The sequence below is a fragment of the Mus caroli genome, chromosome 6 (assembly GCF_900094665.2).
Source record: "Mus caroli chromosome 6, CAROLI_EIJ_v1.1, whole genome shotgun sequence".
NCBI lineage: Eukaryota > Metazoa > Chordata > Mammalia > Rodentia > Muridae > Mus > Mus caroli.
The window spans coordinates 80,131,564-80,153,052 of NC_034575.1; the positions used below are offsets into that span (position 1 = coordinate 80,131,564).

At 35.0% G+C, this 21,489-nt stretch overlaps 1 protein-coding gene across 1 annotated transcript in view; it reads left to right on the forward strand.

Annotated features, from left to right (window-relative positions):
- Positions 1 to 21,489, forward strand: part of Znf638 (zinc finger protein 638) — a 121,414-nt gene that overhangs the window by 90,628 nt on the left and 9,297 nt on the right. Inside the window, 11 exon segments of the mRNA XM_029479015.1 lie at positions 631 to 699; positions 1,448 to 1,531; positions 2,143 to 2,211; positions 3,863 to 3,900; positions 5,949 to 6,080; positions 9,451 to 9,579; positions 10,373 to 10,414; positions 11,200 to 11,334; positions 13,045 to 13,167; positions 16,257 to 16,294; positions 20,150 to 21,377. Coding sequence (XP_029334875.1) covers positions 631 to 699; positions 1,448 to 1,531; positions 2,143 to 2,211; positions 3,863 to 3,900; positions 5,949 to 6,080; positions 9,451 to 9,579; positions 10,373 to 10,414; positions 11,200 to 11,334; positions 13,045 to 13,167; positions 16,257 to 16,294; positions 20,150 to 21,377 — 2,087 coding nt within the window.

A 21,489-nucleotide genomic window follows, 5' to 3' on the forward strand; every position in this document is an offset into this window, starting at 1 on the left:
AACTCACTTTGTAGACCAGGCTGGCCTCGAACTCAGAAATCCGCCTGCCTCTGCCTCCCGAGTGCTGGGATTAAAGGCGTGCGCCACCACGCCCGGCAGCTTGGAACTCCTAAGTAGACCAGCGTGGCCTCCAACTCAAGAGATCAGCATGTCTCTGGCCTGTTGAGTATTGGGATTAAAGGGGTGTGCCACACCTGGCTATGATAGTTTTAATTTGTAAATTGGGCACAGTAAAAAATTAGTTATATGAACAATATTTATGTGGCCTTCATGTGTTTTTAAATGCATTTCATGAACTGTGATCTAGAGAATCAATCATTGAGAGCCTTTGCATAATTGCTTTTGGAACCAGGGAATATAGGAGATTGCTTTGTGCCATTGTATTTTAGCTTTTAGTTGGTTCATATATTCAGAGAGATATTTAACTTAAATCCTACTTTCTAGTAACCAATACCCCTTTCCTAAAGGAATTATCATAGCTAGATGTCCCAAAATATGGCACCATTTTATATTTTGAATAAAATATTGTTATTCTTATATATATATATATTTTTTAATGAGGTTCTTTGGAGATTGATACTAGTTTTGTATCAAGTAAAAACAGTTTTGACTATAGCTTTTGTGATTTAGGGAAATCAGCGGGTTCTGTAAAATCTGTGGTTACGGTAGCTGCGAAAGGTAAAGCTTCTATCAAAACAGGTAAGACAACTGAGGGAGAGAGGCTTATTAAATTTTATGAATTTAAAGAATACATTATTGAAAGCAAGTTTAAAATTCATTCATTAATTTCTAGTATCTAATAACATTGAAAAATTTAGTAGGAGTCTTCAGTATTTAAAATTTACAATATAGGATTTTTATTTGTTGGTACTGTGTTCTATGTCTTCTGTACCAATATATATTATGGTTATACACTATATATGCAAGTATATAACTATATGGTCTGACAGTAATATGTTGATAGGTTTCTCTGTCATTGTCCCCTTTAAATGCTTCCCTCTTTTGCTCTTGTTGTAACTGTTATTTCCACTACCTTCCACAGACTTACACAGTTCATTTGATGCTTGTTACTTTAAAACAGATTACTTTCCCAGACAGAGAAAACACTTTTTAACATAAATGTTGTACATTGACCTTAGCATGGTCCTATTAATAGTATCTTTTCTGATAGTTTAGAATCAAGAACTTTGCTGACATTTCAAAATATATACTTTTAATTCTATATTTCACATGAGAATTAAACTTGGGACTAGTTTAAGACCAAGGGGGGAAAAATGTTTCAACTTAAATTTGCTTTTAATACTACTTATAAAAATTTAAACATAAATATGTAATAAATTGCTATTCAGATAAGGTTGAGCTATTTATTTCTGATATATTAATATGAAATATGCAAAATGAGTAGGCTCTTAATCTTAGAGTAATGGTGTAATTCTACTTTTAAAAGCAAAATCTGGAAAGAAGTCTCTAGAAGCTAAAAAGTCTGGGAATATCAAAAACAAAGACTCCAATAAACCCGTGACTGTACCAGGTAACCATGTGCTATCACTCAGAGGTTTTTTTTTTTGTTTTTTTTTGTTTTGTTTTTTTTTTTTTTTTTTTTTTTTTTTTTGTTTTATATTAAAAATATATTTTGAAAATTTTCTTTAAAAGTCCTAAAGAAAGGCCTGGGAGATGGCTCAGTTATTAAAATGTTATTGAGTATGCAAGCATGAAAACTTGTATTTGGCTCCCAGCAACCCACATAAAAGCCAGGCATAGCACACACCTGTAATCCCAGTGCTGGGGTGGGGTCAGGACTGATAATACAGGCCATTCCTGGAGGTCATTAGCCAGCCAGCTTCGCTGAATATCCCTTTCTAGGGTCAGTGAGATCCTATCTCAAAAAACTAAGACTTGAGAGCAATGGAGGTAGACATTGGGTGTTGATCTTTGACTTTCATATATATGACACACATGTGCATGCATGTTTGTACACATAGAACCACACAGCCCCAAAGGGATTATTTTATTTTTCAAAGAGGTTTTATTAGCATGAGAGAACCTGAAGTGATTAAATTACTAGCTTAGATTCCAGTTCAGATTTATTAGTTTAATTGTATTAGTGTTTTCTTGAAAATTAAAGTATTCTGTTTTGTGCAGCAAACTCTGAGATCAAGGCTAGTTCAGAAGACAAAGCCACAGGAAAGAGTGCTGAAGAAAGTCCTTCAGGTAGGCTAGTACAAATTTTATTTTGTACTTTATATTTAAAATTTTAAAAAAGTACTTTTACGAAAAGAGATACGCATGTATATTTGTATACATGTTGATTTTTCTAGTACTGGGGTAAAATTCTAAATCAAATTAAATACATTAGGATTCAGTTTAAACTCTTGTCACTGTATCATTATGAAGGTTTACTCTCCATGAGGAATATCCAAACTGTATTGCAGCTAGTGCTACTTTGTGGGTTCTTCTTTCTTCTATCCTTCTCCACCCCTTTTTCACCCTTTCAACCCCTAATACTAGATAAGAGAGAAAAGAATATAGAAAGAAAAGGAAAGATCCCTGAGTAAAGTCAGGTTGAAAAGGTGTTGAAGTTGTCCTTAGACTACCTGGTAACTTAAGGGTGTCAAGTTTCTTTAGGCAAGTTTGATCTTCTCATCTTTGCTGTCAGGATATTCAGTTTCTCCATTTCTTTTTTGAGCATGACAGTTTAAAAAACCTCAAACAACAACCAACCAACAATCCACCCTGCCTCTTGGCACCCTAGCATTTATATACCCTCTAAAAAGTCCCCAGAATTCTAAGCATCATACAGTAGCAGAAAATATCTACAGCTGGCAAAATCAGAAGTTGGGGGGAGAGAGGAGGAGGAGGACAGGAGAGGAGAGGGATAGCACCCAAAAACATTCTTACAGTGTGTGTATGTGTATGTGAAAACATTCTTACAGTGTGTGTGTGTGTGTGTACGCGCGCACTTGTGTTTAAAGAAACCAAAATTCCAAAGTTGTCACTACAATGTATTTAAAAGCTGGTGTCACAGGAAAACAGGGCCCTTTAAACTCAACTGAGTAAAAGCTCATATGAACTCAGATGGAAGCAGAAAGCCATGGCCTGCATGAATGTGCATCATTGTCCTCTGAGCATACACGGTGATTTTCAGTTTCTTGTTTTTATAGGATTTCTTTCTTTTCTCTTCGCTCTTCTCTCTTCTCTTCTCTTCTCTTCTCTTCTCTTCTCTTCTCTTCTCTTCTCTTCTCTTCTCTTCTCTTCTCTTCTCTTCTCTTCTCTTCTTTCTGACAGGTTTTCTCTGTTTAGCCCTGGCTGTCCTGGAACTCACTCTGTAGACCAGGCTGGCCTCAAACTCAGAAATCTGCCTGCCTCTGCCTCCCAAGTGCCGGGATTAAAGGCGTGCGCCACCACTGCTGGGCCTTTATAGACTTGTGTGTGAATTAGGACTATTTCTTGTGCCTTTTCTTGTACTCTTTTTGTTCTCTTACTTGCCTTGTCCAAATTTGGATGTAATATTTTTATTTTATCTTACTGTATTTTATTTTGTTAACGTTTTGTTGTTATCTCTTAGAAGCTTGTTGTTTTCTAATGAGAGACGGAAAGGGAGTGAATCTGGATGTGGGGAGCAAGTGGAAGGGGTAGAGGGAAGAGAAACTAATCAGGATCCAGTGTATGAGAAAAGAAAAATTTTTCAATAAAAGAGGGCAAATTTGGTGTTGCTTTTATACTTCCATCCTACTGTTTCTTGGCCATTTGTCAGTCATAAATATGTCCAGATAACTTGCTTAATTTATTATGGAATAAAGAAGAACCTTGAAGATTGCATGAATTTTTAAAAATTGTGTTTTCATTGTTTTTTGGAATTAAGGTACTTTGGAGGCCACAGAAAAGGAACCAGTGAGCAAGGTCAGTTTTTGTATTTTATTTACATAGAATTCTTTGAGCAACTTTTTTCACTTTTTGGCGTGGCAAAAATCCTTAGTCATTTTCAACTCTTTAGATATGGTGTTGGTTTAAAAGCCTTGAATTAGTGTTAGTTTATGAAGATTACTCTCCAATGAGAGCATGTTAAGGCAAAATTGGTTTAGAATAGGTAACAACTTTCTGGAACTGAAGAAACTAGAACCTAGAGACATTGTGAATTTGTTTTGTTTTGTTTCATTAGGTGATTTTTGTTTGAGACGGACTTCTTTGTATCCCAGACTGAATTTGAACGTGCTATATTGCAAGGGCTGACCTTGAACTTTCATTTCCTGCTTCAGCTTTGTTTAGTTTGTGTATTACTGGAGTCTGTTACCACCCCAGTGTGCTCATTGATTGGGATAGCACCCAAAAAGAGTATGTCCATGCTTTGCAAGCACTTCTAACTGAGATGCTTTCTAATAATCCTTTATGAAATTTCATTTTTTTCCTAGCCTTAAAATGTAAGATATGTGAATATTTTGAATACCAAGGCTTATTGTTTGCATTGGATTTTTTTTTTTAGAGAAACAAGTAACTTTGAAGGACATAAATTTCACTTTTATTTTCTTATGTTCTAAGAGTATATTAAAATCTCATTCCTCTAGATTTTATTGGTTAGAATTTGAGGTTGATCATATGCAGTACCCAAATTCATTTCTTTTAATAATCCACTGAGTAAGAAATCACTGAATAGTGTGTCTTACTTTAAGAAACATATTTTGAAGCCGGGCGTGGTGGCGCACACCTTTAATCCCAGTACTCGGGAGGCAGAGGCAGGCGGATTTCTGAGTTCGAGGCCAGCCTGGTCTACAAAGTGAGTTCTAGGACAGCCAGGGCTACACAGAGAAGCCCTGTCTCGAAAAACCAAAAAAAAAAAAAAAAAAGAAACATATTTTGAAGCACCAGTGTAATGGGGTCAGTGTACAGCGCTTCTATAAAACTCTTTAGAAGGAACCACGTCTAAATAAGCAGGAGAGGCCAGTTGTTAATCATTTGGTTTTTAAAGTTCTCACTCTTTGCAGGTTTTCTTCTTCTTCTTCTTTTTTTTTTTTCTTTCTTTTCTACAGGCAAAATATGCCAAGTTTACCAGAGAGGCTCTGAAATTTTCCCAGTATCCACAAAAGGGAAAGCTAGCGTAATGAGAAAACCAACTTAGAGAATATGTAGATCTGGAATAAAGTAAAGCAGAAAAGTACTTACTTGTTGGTATAAGGATCTTTTTTTTTTTTTTTTAAAGATTTATTTATTTATTATATGTAAGTACACTGTAGCTGTCCTCAGACACTCCAGAAGAGGGCATCCTGTTACGGATGGTTGTGAGCCACCATGTGGTTGCTGGGATTTGAACTCTGGACCTCTGGAAGAGCAGTCGGGTGCTCTTACCCACTGAGCCATCTCACCAGCCCCGGTATAAGGATCTTAAAGGGAATAAGTGAGCTTAAAAATACAGCCTAAGGAGGATATGACCTTATGTTTGAAAACAGTAAGCCTAAAGGAGGTTGATGGCCTGAACTTGATGAGAGATGGTATGACTGTAGTTATCCTATGTAGTTGAAAATTGTAAATTTGTAAATTCTATTCCTGTGACTGAGACACTGTGACCAAGTCAACTTAACAAAGAAAGTATTTAACTGAGGGCTTGCTTACAATTTCAGAGGGTTAGTCTATTTTCATCAAGGTTGGGAAGAATAGTAGTTGGCAGGCATGCACCCTCCCTCTCCCTCCACCACCACCACCACAGCCAGGAAGCAGAGAGAGAGAGACTGGACCTGCAGTTAACCCTCCAACAGGGTCACACCTCCTAATCCTTCTCAGACATTTCTAACTGGAGATCAAACATTTAAATGTATAAACCTTATGGGGGCCTCTCTCATTCAAACCACCACAAAAGGCATTTCATTTTAGATCCCATCAGTTTCCTGATTTATTTGGCATTTCCTCTATAGTAAATGCAAAGTGAATATCAATCACTTTCTTAATTTGTTTTGTAGGAATCGGAGGAAATGAGTGTAGTATTTATTTCTAATTTGCCTAACAAAGGATATTCTACAGAAGAAATTTACAACTTAGCAAAACCATTTGGTGCTTTGAAGGACATTTTGGTTTTATCATCTCATAAAAAGGTAAGAATTTATGATAACTTCCTATAATAAGCACATTTTGATAACATTAACATTTTAAAAAATACTAAAGGTTTTAGGGACCATCTCTAATCTGTTTTTTTTAAGCTACTGATTTTTTTAAAAAACCTTTTTTATATGTTATTTTGTTTTGTCTTTTTGAAACAGTTTTACTTGGGCTGGCTTTAACTCATGATCCCTTTATCCCAGCCTGGCTTTATAATCAATCAATCTCAATCTCCCCCTCTCCCTCCACTCTTCTCTCCTATCTCTCTCAGGTTTGGATGTGGGGTGTTGGTAATTGAACTTAGGGCCAGGTACATGCTTTACTGCTGAGCTGTATCCCTAGCCTAAATAAAGGATTTTTAAAATGAAAAATACACTATTTCAGTATTGTCTTAATTAAGTATAATTGGTTTTGGTTTGCTCGTTTTGCTTTTTATTTTTACAATTTATTTATTTGGGAAGCTGGGGTGATGACTTAGCAATTAAGCTGCTCTTCCAGAGGACCCACTTTTGATACCTAGCATCTATAAGACAGCTCACAACAGCCTATAACTACAGTCCTAGTGGATCGATCCCATGCCCTCTTCTGATCTCCAAGGGCATTAATATGAGTCTAGAAACTCTAATGCCTATTAAATATCAGTGGTAGGACAACGGAAAGATTAATAAATATTAATAAAGGTGTGGAGAGTCAGTTCAGTTTTTAAGATTACTTGGCTGTTCTTACAAAAGAAGGACCTAGATTCAGTCAGTTCTTAACTCTCACTTGGCAACCCAGAACTACCTGTCTACTTCTAAAAGATCCAATATCCTCTCTAAACCACATGGTTTCCTGTATTAATATGATACACATAAACTCATACAAGTGCACATACATACACATAGATAAAATAAAACTATTGTTTTAAAAACAGCTCAGCAAAATTTCTTGTTAATAAACAACTATGTGAAGTGCTGTAATTACCTTACAGGAGGGGAGATTTCTGTAAAGAATGTAAAACTAAAAGTATTACTCTTTGGGCGGTGGAAGTCTTAGGACCCAGCCAAGTTGGCAGTCACTCAGTTTTTAAGAGTAGTGGGATATATGGATCAGGACCATCAGCTAGTGTGCTTACAGAACAATGGAGAATAATAAGTGTAATGGTTACACAGCTCTCTAAGTAGACTACTGAATTGTACACACTTTAAAAGTGGTGAAGCACTAGATAGAGTATAGCTTTTTTTATATAGTTTTATGTCTTTATTGTAATTGTATGAATGTTTTGCTTTTATGTATGGCTGTTTGTCACATGTGTGCCTGGTCCTTTTGGAGGTCAGCAGAATGCATCAGATTCTCTGGAACAGGAGTTAAAAGAGGCTGTGAGCCCTTTTGTGGATGTTGGGAATCAAAGCTGGATCTTCTGTAAGAGCAGACTGTACTCTTAACCACTGAGCCATCTCTCCAGCCCCATAAAGCTTATTTTTTAATACAGGTTATTTGTAATGTTTAAAGGAAGATAAAAATAGAAAGCAGTTCATTCTTTAACATTAAAGTTTTTTCATATGATAATAAAGTGAAATGGGAAATTTTAAGCTTTTAAAAACAATTCGGGCTGGAGAGATGACTCGGGAGTTAAGAGGACTGACTGCTCTTCCAAAGGTCCTGAGTTCAAATCCCAGCAACCACATAGTGGCTCACAACCAGCCATAATAAGACCTGACATCCTCTTCTGGTGTGTCTGAAGACAGCTACAGTGTACTTACATATAATAAATAAATACATCTTTTAAAAAAAAAATTCAAATTGGTAAGTTTCCATTGCAATACCAAAACATGTAATAATTACAGATTTAATATTTCCAAAAATCTAAGCCAACAAACCAAGATTATCTGCCCAGATTTATTTAGTATTGAGTAGAATTATTAAATACTTGAGGATTTTATAAAATTATATGGGCGTGCTCCACCACCGCCCAGCTCCTCCCCCCCCCCCAAAAAAAAAAAAACCAGGGTTTCTCTGTATGGCCCTGAGTGTCCTGGAACTCACTCTGTAGACCAGGCTGGCCTTGAACTCAGAAATCCCAGCACTTGGGAGGCAGAGGCAGGTGGATTTCTGACTGCCCGCCTGTCTTGAAAATAAAATAAAAAAATAAAATTATATGGGAAAATACCAGGCTTTGCTACCAGCAGTCTCCCCTTATCTATGAGAATTGTATTTCAAGACCCCTGTGGGTGTTTGAAGTCAAGAGATACTGAGCCCTAGGTATTCCGTATTTTTCATATTTCATGCATACAAAGATTTAACATCTCTTTCTTGATAATGAATCATTATCAAGTTCATTATGAGTTCAAGGGATTTAAGGTATTAATGCAAAGCTAGCACACATTCCTTTCCTCAATTTTATAATCTCAAGGATTTGGGATTTGTTCTTACCATAATTTCTTACCAAACTCAACATATGATTATTTTTCTTTGTGTTTTTGAGTTACATTTATTTGTGTGTAATATGTGACCATGCATGTACCATAGTGTGTGCATGTAAGCCAGAGGACAGTTGAACTCTGGTGGTTAGGCTTTCATACAGGCACCATGCATTTATTTTTTCTTAGTCTGTTATACTGATTAGTTTTGCTTTCTCACAGGAATTATCTTTAAGGGCTTCTCCTTAGTACTTATAATTGTTAGCATCACTATTATTATACTTTGTGGCCGTGATATAAAATAAAGGTTCCTTGAACACAGGTTGCTGCATTTGATAGATTGATAACAAATGGTCATTAAGTCACTAATGGGCAGGTAATACAATGTGGACTCATTGGATAAAGGGCAAATTGTTAGTAGAGTAACTGGAAATACCATTACACCACTAATGACAGTAATTTAAAGCTAAGGAATTATTTAAATGTCTTAAAATTAAAAAAAAAAATTAAAAATGTCTGCTTATGCTGTGTACTATTGTGAATTCAAAAAATAAGACCTTTTTTTACATTGGAATTAGTTCCTGGTTGTAATTCCAGTGCCCAAGGTCCAGAATAAGACCCTGTATCAAAAATAAACAAACAGGGTGAGCATGGTGGCACATATCTTTAATTCCAGCACTCATGAGGCAGGGGTGGACCTCTGTTTGGCTGTTACACAGAGAAACTCTGTCTCAAAAAACAAAACAAAGCTAGATAAATAAACCAAACCTTTTTTTTCAGTATCAGTTTTATAATGTGTTTTGCTTCTCTTTTTAATATTGTATCTCAATTCACTTATTTCCTGCTTACTGTTAAGTTAGTCATAGCCCATGGACTTTGCTATTCCTATGACTTCAGTTGCTTTCTTTATAAGATTATAATCATTTGACCCTAAGGAAGAATTAATTTTTCATTTTTATATTTAAAGGCATATATAGAAATAAACAAAAAATCTGCAGATTCTATGGTAAAATTTTACACCTGCTTCCCAATATCCATGGATGGAAATCAGCTCTCCATAAGTATGGCTCCTGAGCATGTGGACTTAAAAGATGAGGTAAATAATAGAAAACTTAAACCATCATTTTCCCTAGATTTTACTAAATTTCTAAGATCAAATTTATTATTTTTATTATCTAGTTTATTTGAGGAGTGGTCACAGTGCTTTTGAGCTACAAAAGTCTCCTCTCTTTACTGACCACTGAGCCCACTTTTAAGACAGAATCCTATTTAGAAAATAAAAATAAAAGAAATCATTCTTGACTGCTACTCTGACCAACAGTCAAAACAGAGTGCTGGTGATTGTCTTTAATTCTTCCTCCTCATTTGTCAAATTTGGTCAATTAGTAGTTTTTGTCTATTGTAAGCATATGCAGCTTGTCCCTTGTTCCTTGCAGTTTAATCACTTAAAGCTGCAAAAGTTCTAGAATTGCTCTTTATGCTACTGTAAGTTTTGCTTCCTTTGGGCACTTTGACCACAAAGCCATGATGGTAACATGAAATTCTAATCTGTTCAAATTCACCTTTGACTTACCCAAAAACATTTCAGTGTTTGTATGTTCTAAAAGGAGATAGAATCTCATAGAAGCTGGGAGCAATGCAAATTTAGGACCTTTTCCTGATAGTCATCCTAACTTGTTAGCAGTAGTAGGTTTGTTATACATGTCAGTAGTATCAAAGAGAAAAAGTTTAAGAACCATATTTTAAAGGAGTGGGACTTTTGCTACCTGATTTTATGAAAGACTGGATGATGCATCTCTGTGTAGCTCTTTGTATAACATCATGATTAAGTATTAGCTTGTGAATGAGATAGAGCTTTTACCTTTTCCTTTGAATGTTTGACTTTATAGGAAGCTCTCTTTACAACTTTGATTCAAGAAAATGACCCAGAGGTGAGTTTCACATTTAAATGCTTTTATTTACTGGTTTATTTGAAAGATTTGTTTTATTTTTCTTTTTAAGAATTAAAGTTGACTGAGATATCAGATGGTTCTTCTTGGAAAAAACGGAAAGGGTATCATAGTCCTTGATATGAACATATTTATACACTGAAATTCATTATTAATTAGTAACTATATAGGTGATGTTTGAGGATTTTTTTTATGAGCATAGAGGAAATACAGGTCCCATTATTACTAAATGCCTAGGCCATAAGCTTTGGCTCATGCCCTGACTACCTCTTATTAACCTATTTAAATTATTCTGTTCTATGTCTAGCACTTGATTAGCTACCTCTCTCCAGTTTCAGCCTCCTCCTCCTCCTTCTGTTTACCTTGTGGTTTATGCCAGTCACCTCAGTCTCTGTCTTTCTCTGCCTCTCTTTAATCTCTTACTATTTCCTAGAATCCTTCCTTTTCCTACCAGTGTCCCACCTCCTATTTTCTACCTCAGTTCATTGGCCATTGTCTTTTTTTAATTAACAGTTGAGATTTATAAGAGATTCTCTCTATATGTTGACTCAATGATAGATGCCTTTTTAGGACAATGATGCTCTAGGTTTAACCCCACACTGGGGACGGGAAGACCACTTGCTTTATTCCATATAGTCATTTTCATAATCTTTGAAGAAACATCACCTAGACTCTAGTGTTAAATGAATGCTAATCAGTGATTTATGGTTTAATTCTTATCCTTTTTTTTTTTAACATTGTCTCAAAAAAACTCCAACAAAATACAGGCAAATATTGATAAAATTTACAACCGATTTGTACATCTTGACAATTTACCTGAAGATGGACTTCAATGTGTGCTTTGTGTTGGGCATCAATTTGGAAAAGTGGATCGCTATATGTTCATGAGTAACAAAAACAAGGTATTTAAACCCTGTATGCTTGCAATCTATAGCTTCTAACTTGGCATTTGAGTAGAAGCATCCATAAAGATGCTTCAGCCATGAAGCAGAAGTATAACAGAACAATTTCTTCTGGACTGTAATACCAAAAAAACAAAATAGATAATCTATCTTTAGTTTTTAAGGAGAAGTAAAATTCACAGAATAACGGAGCATGTCTTACTAGGGGGGTTACACATTACATACATTAGTTATATAAATATTGCAAAGATTTTTTACCCTCATTAAATTAAGGGCACATTACATAGTTTTAGTTTTCAAAATCCTCTTTCTAACTGTAAAATACTGATTTATTTTTTTTTATACTGATTTATTTTAAAAGGCAATGTTTTGTATTAAAACTCCTTTGTAATTTGGTAAGTGATTGCAAGTGATGTGATGGTATAGTGGTGATCATAAGTGCCTTATAAACCTACTAAGTAACACGCAGCTACTGATTTTCTTTGGTATGTTTTGAACTGATAAGTAGAGCCTGTCTGCTACTCTAGACAAGGTGTGGCATTGCATGGGAAGGCAGGCCACAGGTGCCACATAAGCAGTCTGAACTTTTAAAACTTTGCGCATTAGCCCTCAATGGGGTTTTGGTTGTTTGTATGGGTTTTGGAGTTGTGTTTTGTTTGTTTGTTTTGTTGCAGGTGTGTGTATGTGTGTTTTAATTTTTGTCGATTTGTGTGCATTGCTGTATGTCTGTCTGTGTCTCTCTGTGTGTACCAGAGGAGGATAGAAAAGGGTATCAGGGGCTGGTGAGATGGCTCAGTGGTTAAGAGCATCTGACTGCTCTTCCGAAGGTCCAGAGTTCAAATCCCAGCAACCACATGGTGGCTCACAACCATCCACAATGAGATCTGGCGCCCTCTTCTGGAGTGTCTGAAGACAGCTACAGTGTACTTACATATAATAAATAAATAAATCTTTTAAAAAAAAAAAGGGTATCAGATTCCCAGGAGCTGGGGTTACCAAAACTTGTGAGCCACTCAATGTGGGTACTAGGATCTGAGCTCAGGTCTTCTGGGAAAGCAGTAATTCCCAAGCCATCTCTCTAGCACACATTAGTCCTCTGTTTTAAAGAAAGGGGATTTTGCCTAATAATTTTAATGTATTTTAAATTATGTATTTACCATTTTAGCCTTAGGTGTCAGTCCAGCTGCATTGAACATACTTGCATTGTGCAGGTATTGCCACCATATAATTGTATAACTTTTCCATTTTCTCAAACTGAGACTTCTTGTACTTAAACAATAACTGTTTAACATGCCTCCCATCCACCCAGACCATTCAATTTGGCACCCTATGTCTGTTTCTATAAATAAGGATGACATTTGATGCCATAAAGAATTTTAATTGTATTTACAATTTTGTAATTGTTTACTTGACTTGGAATATGTTCCAGGCTCATTGATGTAGCATATATCAGAACTTCTTTTTTAAGGCTAAACAGCATTCTATTGTGTGCTTAGTCTATGTTTTAAAAATCCATTTATCAGTTGGTAGATAGATCTCTTTTAACTGTTGTGCCTGATATTTCTTGAAATGTAAGTGAGTAAATAAATGTTTTGGGTCCCTGCTTTCAGTTCTTCTGGGTGTACATTAAAAAGTGGAATTTGTTAGATGACATCCTAATTCTACTTGTAATTTTTAAATTCATACTTTAAAAAAATATTTTTTCTAAAGGTGATCCTTCAATTAGAAAGTCCTGAATCTGCTCTGTCAATGTACAATTTTTTGAAACAAAATCCACAGAACATAGGTGAGCACGTGTTGACCTGCACTTTATCTCGAAAGGCTGACTCAGAGGTGAGTGGTTCATTTCTTTTTTTTAAAAAATCTGCTTTTGTTATTTTAGAAGTTCAAAAAGCTGGGCTGGGAAAAATGGTTCAGCAGTCAAGAGTATCGGCTGTTCCTGCAGAAGGCCCAGGTTTGGTACCTGGCATCCATGTGGCTCACAGCCATCTCTAATCAAGTTCCAGGGGGGGCAGTGCCACATTTGACCTCCATGACCACTAGAAACACGCATGGTACAGACTCATACATTCAGGCAGAACACTCATGTACATAAAATAAATCTACAAAAAAAATGTAAGAAACTCAGAAGGCATAACAGAAATTTTCTGAAAATTGAGAAGATACATCATGAGTGTAATTCCAAGAACAGGCTCAGGTAGTAGTCAGACTTCTTCTGAGTTCAGATAGTTCTTTATATTGATTATTATAAAAAATGATTATCATTATAGGAACAGTGAATGATATAAATTAGTAATTTTGAAATTTCTAACTACATTGGGATACAGACTTAAAAAGAGACTTTGTATAAACTGGTTGGACGTGGTGGCGCCACTGTGGTGCATGCCTTTAAACCTAGCACTTGGAAGGCAGAGGCAGGTGGATCTCTGAATTAGAAGCCAGCCTGGTCTACAGAATGAGTTCTAGGATAGCCAGGGCTACATAGAGAAACCTTGTTTCAGAAAAAATAAAATAAAATAAAACCAGAGAGAGACTTGATGGAGCTACTATGATTATATGTAGAAGCAGGTGCTGTATTTGATCCATTATTGCTTTCTGAAAGGAAAACAAATTATTTGTGTTTATTATGTTTTTAGAAAGTGTATAAGAAAGCGAATTTTACATCTTCTTAATTTACATAGCTGTATAGTAGAATATAAGTAGAAAAGTAATATAAATACATCTTTAAAAGAAATCTAGGGCTGGAGAGATGGCTCAGCAGTTAAGAACACTGATTGCTCTTCAAAAGGTCCTGAGTTCAAAATCCCCTCAACCACGTGGTGGCTCACAACCATCTGTAATGAAATATGATGTCTGGTGTGTCTGAAAACAGCTACAGTGTACTTACATATAATAAATAAATACGTCTTTAAAAAAAAATAAAAGAAATCTACGCTGAGTGTGGTGACACACACCTTTAATCCTAGCACTTGGAAGGCAGAGACATTCTTTATTATAGAGCAAGTTCCAGGACAGCCAGGGCTACACAGAGAAACTGTGGCATGAAAAACCAAAAGAGAAATCAAAATCAGATTTGTATGTGTGTGTGTGTTTGTGTTTTAATAGTGCCATTGTGTTTCAGTAGCAGGGCTAAATATTAGAACCTTATATTTAGTATCTATGCTTTTTGCTAATCTTTCTAAATTCTTGAATTAACTGAAAAAAGATAATGTATATATGTGTATAATAAATATATCAAGTAACAAAATATCAGATGATAAAAAGTACTGTGAAGACAAATGAAAATTAAAATGAATTAAAAAGTTAGATATGGTGACTCATTCTTATAATTCCAACACTTACAAGAGAATAGTATTAGTTCAATTTAGCCTGAACTACACAAAATCCTGCCTCAAGCTACACATTTCCTCACATAAAGAGACAGACACAGATGGAGAATTATGTATATTAAAATGATAAGTTATAACCAAACTTCAAGTTTGGAAAAGTTGAGAGAAATAGGAAGAAAGCTGTATAAATATAGAGTGAAGATATTTTTATGCAGCCAGGCAATGGCAAAGGCCTTAGTATATTTCTGGTGATGGAAGAATTTCTGGACCAGCAAGCTTGCCCAGTAATGAGCTTGACCAATTGATTTCAGTCCACCCTGAGCTCAGTCCCTGGATTGCATTCCCATTCAAGTAGTCTCACATTGTTCTCTTACCTCTACTTGCTTGAATATAAAATGTTTCTAAGAGGTATCAATAGTCCTACTGTAAAAATCATTGAAGTGATTTTTTTAAACCTAAAAGCTATTGTTTTTAAAAATGTTGTTAATCCTTTAGAATTTCATAAATGTGTTTTGATCACATTCACATTATTTCTTCTCTTAACTTTGTCTAGATTGATTCATACCTTCCTACTGTCCCTGCAATCTTTTTTAACTTCTTAAACAGCGCATTTGAGCCCTTGATTTTTGGTCTTCCATAACATTGCTTTTTGGGGTCTCAGATAATATTTAAAAGGATTACTGCTGTAGCATTTATTGGTGTGTGTGTTTATGTGTATACATCTGTGTAGAAGCTAAGTTAGATATTCAGTTTCTTTCTCAATTGCTTTTCTATCTTCTTCTTCTGTTTTTTTTTTTTTTTTTGACATAAGTTGTCTCAGTGTTAGAGTTAGACTGACAAGTTAGACAACAAGACCCAGGAGTCTTACTGTCTCAATCCCCTACACACACACACACTCACACACTCACACACACACACACACACTCCCCAGCACTGAGATTGTAAGTATATTACTGCTCCCCATTTTTCTCAGATTTGTGTTAGGAGTGTGAGTTCACATCCTTGTACCTGCGTGACAAGCACTTTTTTAATTTAGGCGTCTTCTCAGCCCCACTCCCCATGGTTAATCAGGGAAGAAGTCTTTATATTGTTTTGAAGATTTGCCATGTTTAATCAGGGAAGAAGTCTTTATATTGTTTTGAAGATTTGCTTTAAGTTGCCCAGGCTGGTGTTAAGTTCCTGAGTTCACACCTTCCAAGCTCTAGGATTATGGGCCTGTACTATGCCCAATTTAGTGGGATGCTTTATAAAAAGTTTTCCTTATAAATACAAATCTTTAAAATCAAATCTACAAGGAATTTGTTGTATTTATTGGTTTCATTCTAAGTAAAAGATGTTATTTTCAGGCTTTTAGATTTTACAAAAGCTTGTCATATGTGTCTATCTCATAAATTGGTAGTTGGATTTATTCTATATAACTTAGCAGCAGGTTTTAATAAGAAAATAATTTCTGGAATATAAATTATGTAGATATAGAAATTAACTTTTTAAAAAAAGGTATAGCCTACTTCTTTTTACTTTTGTTACCTATATTTTACTAAATACTAAAGAGCCACTAGAATAACCTCTAATAAAATGTGAATTATATTGTAGGTTCAAACGAAGAATGATCTGGAACTAGGAAAAGAAAGGTGTGTTGCTTTAAGTTGTTTCCTTCAGTTTTTTGTGTTAAGTATTTCTGTATCTTATAGTAACTATGTCCAGAAAGTTCCTACCTTACTTGTTCCTTTTGTTTATGTGTAAGCTTGTTGTCCTTTTACTTTGGGTTCTCTTTGGCCTTAGAGCTTGTTTTGGTTGATTGCCTATATTTAAACTCATTCAGGTGTTCATTGACTAAGAGAAACTGCATGTATAAGCCATTGGAATCATATATAAAAATGTTCCTTCTTTATGCTTTGTAAACTATCCTCAGCAGTTCAATCCATGATAAGTAACTTTACTAGATTTTTCTGTTCCAAAATAGCTAAATACAGTTTTACATTTTCAATTTTAAAATTTCATTAGCTTAAAATAAAAATACAATGTTCAGTGTATATTTTTTAAGTCGGTACAATTTTAGACTGTTTTAAAGTATGGAATGGAAATATTTGTCCAAAAAAATACTACTTTGTATCCACTAATGAAACTTGCTTTTCAGAGTCTCTTCAAACTACCAACTCAAGTATTTATTTTAGCCATGGTGTTTACTGTTTATTAGTCTATATTTTAAAATCTTACAAGTGTAAAATAATAATTTGAAAATGTTTAAATAGAAAAGTAATTATTTGATACTTTGCAAACAATGTCTTATAAAATTTCTTCTCATTAACTAGTTTTTTATAAAATGAGACTATTTTGGGTTGTTGAAATGACCATGAGCATCTGAAACTACATTGGTAACTCATGAGCCCCACTTCTAGGTTGCAGTGTGTGACACCACATACTTGAAGTCCACAGAAAGCTCAATAAATTACAATGCCATACAAGGTCATACGGACAGGCTTACAGTTTGCTCTGTTGGTAACAAGAAATAGATTTTCCCCAAAATTCATTTTTGTGTATTCTGTTTTGTAATTTTTTTAATCTGCAAAAACTTGTTTTTATCAGAAACAGTGAGTTGTCTGTTTTTATTGGTTTTGTTTCCCTTTAAAAACTCAAAATATTGATATGTTTAGAAATAGTTTCTAATCTTAATTTGATTTAAAGAAAATTCTTCCAATGTAATTTTTTTCTGTCATGTATTACAGAGAGAAAATATGTGTATAAAAAATGTGGGAGGGCTGGAGATGGCTCAGAAATTAAGAGCAGTGACTGCTCTTCTAGGGGTCCTGAGTTCAATTTTCAGAAACTACTTGGTGGCTCACAACCATCTGTAAAGCGATACAATACCCTCCTCTGGTGTGTCTGAAGACAGTGACAGTGTATTCATATATATAAAATAAATAAATCATTTAAAAAAAATGTGGGATATGGCCAGAGTATTTAACATTGCTTTTGGAGTAAACTTATACCCTCCCTCCCAAAAAAAAGTGCTGGTGTAATTTGCTTTAAATGTTGAGTTTTTTTAAAAGTAAATGTGGTTGCCAGATTACCTTAAAGTATAATTCTTTTGTTTCTCATTAATGTAAATTCTAATCACAGATTGCTTAGGGGAAATTTTGCATTTATAGTTTAGTAATAACTTACATTCTCCTTCATTAATCCTCCCCATACATATCCTATTTATGTGTCCTTTGATTATGACTTTAAATAAGAATGCTGGGAAATACCCGGTGAAGCTCTCAAATTAATTTTTTCTGTTAAATCTTATCCTAAAATGTCTTGGGATGCGTGCATTGCAGTGTGGTCCTTTATCCCCATGTCTAGCTTTTATAGTATTCCTTCTTGGGAAATTCTGAATTGGTGGGTGGGGGAGTAGGATCACTGTGTACTAATTGAATCACTGGGTATTAACTAATTGCCTTTCTGGAAATTTTCTTTTATTTTGTGAATGTGACTGTTTTCCTTTCATTCCTTAAAAGCAAAAACAAGCAAACAAAACTGTCCTTTTAACTCTGGTCTTAATAATGTCCTTTATTTGACATCTCACTGGCATTCCAAACTAAATTGATCATCAACGTTGAAACTTTCCTTCATTATAGCTTAATGAATAGATACTTACTTTTGTTAAAATAATGTCTGTGAAGAAAACACTATAATTCTTAAAGACTTCCACAGTCTTTAAGTGCTGGAGAGATGGCTCCACAGTTGAGTACTTGTTCTTTTGGAGAACCCAAGTTCAATTTCTCATACCCACATGGAGGCTCACAACTTCGTGCAGTTCCAGCTCCAAAGGCAGTGCCTTCCTCTGGCCTCCATGGCTTCCTGCACATACATACATACATATACATGCATACCACATACATAACTTTAAAATGACTGTCATAGAAGCAAAATATGTAATTGAACCATCTTTACAAACAGACCTGTGTTTCAAATGTGGAACTGTGTATAGATGTATAGATGATACTAACTTTTTATATACTTTAAATGTGGTAATTGAGAAAGCCATGTTACATTTTTCAGATGATATTTTGTAAAAATCCTCATGTTTGTTCAGACTTGAATGTTTCTATATAGTTTTCTATATAGTTCAATTTATAAATTGTTAGGATCAATATATAGCTCACTAATGAGGCAGGAATTTGAGTTTATTCTTTATTATAGATATGAATCTTGTAACTGTGAATGTCACAGTTGTTTCTTGTAATATTTGTGCTTGGCCACAGACTCTATTCTAGTTCCAGGAGTTTTGAACTAATATCAGCCATTGGTTTCTCCAGTGTTAGTGATATCAAAAATTTAAGATGGGAGCATTTGAATATGCTAAATAGCTTATATAGAAATTACTATATATTGTTATAATGATCTACGATCCCTACTTGTTCATCTTAAACCTCTCATGCTTCACAGGGAACAGTATGTTTATTTATAAACTTACAGCTATTCTTCTGGGAGAACCAATTTATTTGCTGAAATGATTAGATCTTGGTTGTGGCAAATAGCACCTTTTTGAAATCTCTGAAATATAGGACACAGATAGACATGTGGCTATCCTCTGAAAAGCATGTCAGAAACAACAGTTTATCTTCTCCTTGGAAACAAAGAGTTAATACTGAGTATAATAATATAACATGTGCCCTTTCTGGTGTCTTTCTCCAACTCAACCACTTCTAACAAAATTACATGAATACACTTTATGACTGTATTAGACATGGTCCCCTCTTACATACAGTTGGCCATGTATTTTCTTTAGCTCATCTAGATAATTGAAATATATTATAACTAAATGAGTGGTTTGTTTTTAGTAAGAGTATATGTTCATGTTTTGGTAGTTCTAACAGTTTTACTTATAATTTTAAATCTCCAAAAGCTACCTAGGTGATTCTAAAGAAAGGTTTCTTTAAAATGTTATCATTCATACACACATTTTTTAGAAAATTTAAAGTAGGTCTTTTTTATTCAAAAGGGAGGTAAAATGGTTAAGTGGCATTTCCCTCCCTGCCAGTTTCATGTTGATTTTATGGAAGTTCTGTAGCCATTTTAAGTTCACATGCATGGATCACAGCTTTATTGTAAAACCGTACACACTCTGTAAGAGTAAAGAGCCTAATAGTAATTTGAGATGTCTTAATAGAGTCTAATAGTAATTTGAGATGTTCAGCCTTTTCAGGTACAAACTTGGAATGAAAAATTGTTAACTTACACAAGAAAAAGGAACATACTAACAATCCTAGTTTTTCTATTGTTTCCTTTGAATTAAAAAGAAGCTCTCTTATATTGTTCCCCTTGTGTATTTCCATCAGAACATCTTAGCCACTTTAATGCTGACTGACTGGATTCCAGTGCTTATGATTTGTGCATTAGGAAACCTGTACAGTTGCCATCAACAGGGTTATTTACAATGATTGAATTCTCATCATAGTTTGATTTTTGTTTGTTTTGTGTTCTTTTTGTTTGTTTTTAAGTACTTTTAGCCCTGACTTGAAAAACAGTCCTGTTGATGAAAGTGAGGTACAAACAGCAGCTGATAGTTCCTCTGTTAAACCTAATGAGGTTGAAGAAGAAACTACTTCCAATATTGGAACAGAACCTTCAGTGCCTCAGGAAGAACTTGGTAAGGAAGAACCCAAACAAGCATTGTGTGAGTCTGACTTTGCAATTCAAACACTAGAACTTGAAGCTCAAGGAGCAGAGGTCAGCATAGAAATTCCTCTTGTAGCATCCACTCCAGCCAATATTGAGTTATTCAGTGAAAATATAGATGAGTCTGCTTTAAACCAGCAGATGTACACCAGTGACTTTGAAAAGGAAGAGGCACAAGTTACAAACCCTGAAACCGAATTATCAGTATCTGACAGTGTCTTCATAGAAGAAAAGAACATCCAGGGAATTCTAGAAGATTCTCCATCTGAAACAGAAGATATATTTTCTGGAATTGCACAGCCTATGGTAGATGCCAGAGCTGAAGTGGATAAACATGAAACTGTTTCAGAAGTACTGCCATCTGCTTGTATTGTGACCCAAGCACCAGGAAGTTACATTGAAGATGAGAAGGTTGTGAGCAAAAAGGATATTGCTGAAAAAGTTATCTTGGATGAAAAGGAGGAAGATGAATTTAATGTTAAGGAGACCAGAATGGATTTACAAGTAAAAACAGAGAAGGCTGAGAAAAATGAAGCTATCATATTTGAAGAAAAATTGGAGAAGATTATAGCAGCAATAAGAGAAAAGCCAATTGAAAGTTCTGTAATCAAGGCAGACCCAACTAAAGGAGTGGATCAGACCAGTAAGCTTGATGAAACTGGTAAAACTAGTGTACTGACTGTATCAAATGTATATAGTAGTAAATCAAGCATCAAGGCTACTGTGGTCTCTTCTCCTAAAGCAAAAAGTACACCTTCAAAAACTGAAAGTCACAACACCTTTCCAAAACCTGTGCTTAGAGAGCAAATAAAGGCTGAAAAGAAAGTTTCGGCTAAGGAATTTGGTCTGCTTAAAAATACCAGATCAGGCTTGGCAGAAAGCAACAGTAAATCCAAACCCACTCAGATTGGTGTTAACAGAGGGTGCAGTGGAAGGATCTCAGCCCTTCAGTGCAAGGATTCTAAAGTGGATTACAAGGACATAACAAAACAGTCTCAGGAAACAGAGACTAAACCTCCCATCATGAAACGGGATGACAGCAACAATAAGGTGAGGAGAGTAGAAGAATGGCTCGGTGTACCTTTGATGTGCATAGCACTGTAGCTGTAAAGTAGGAAGTGTAGTTTTGGTTCATGTTTTCATCTCTTCACTCTAGCCCCAA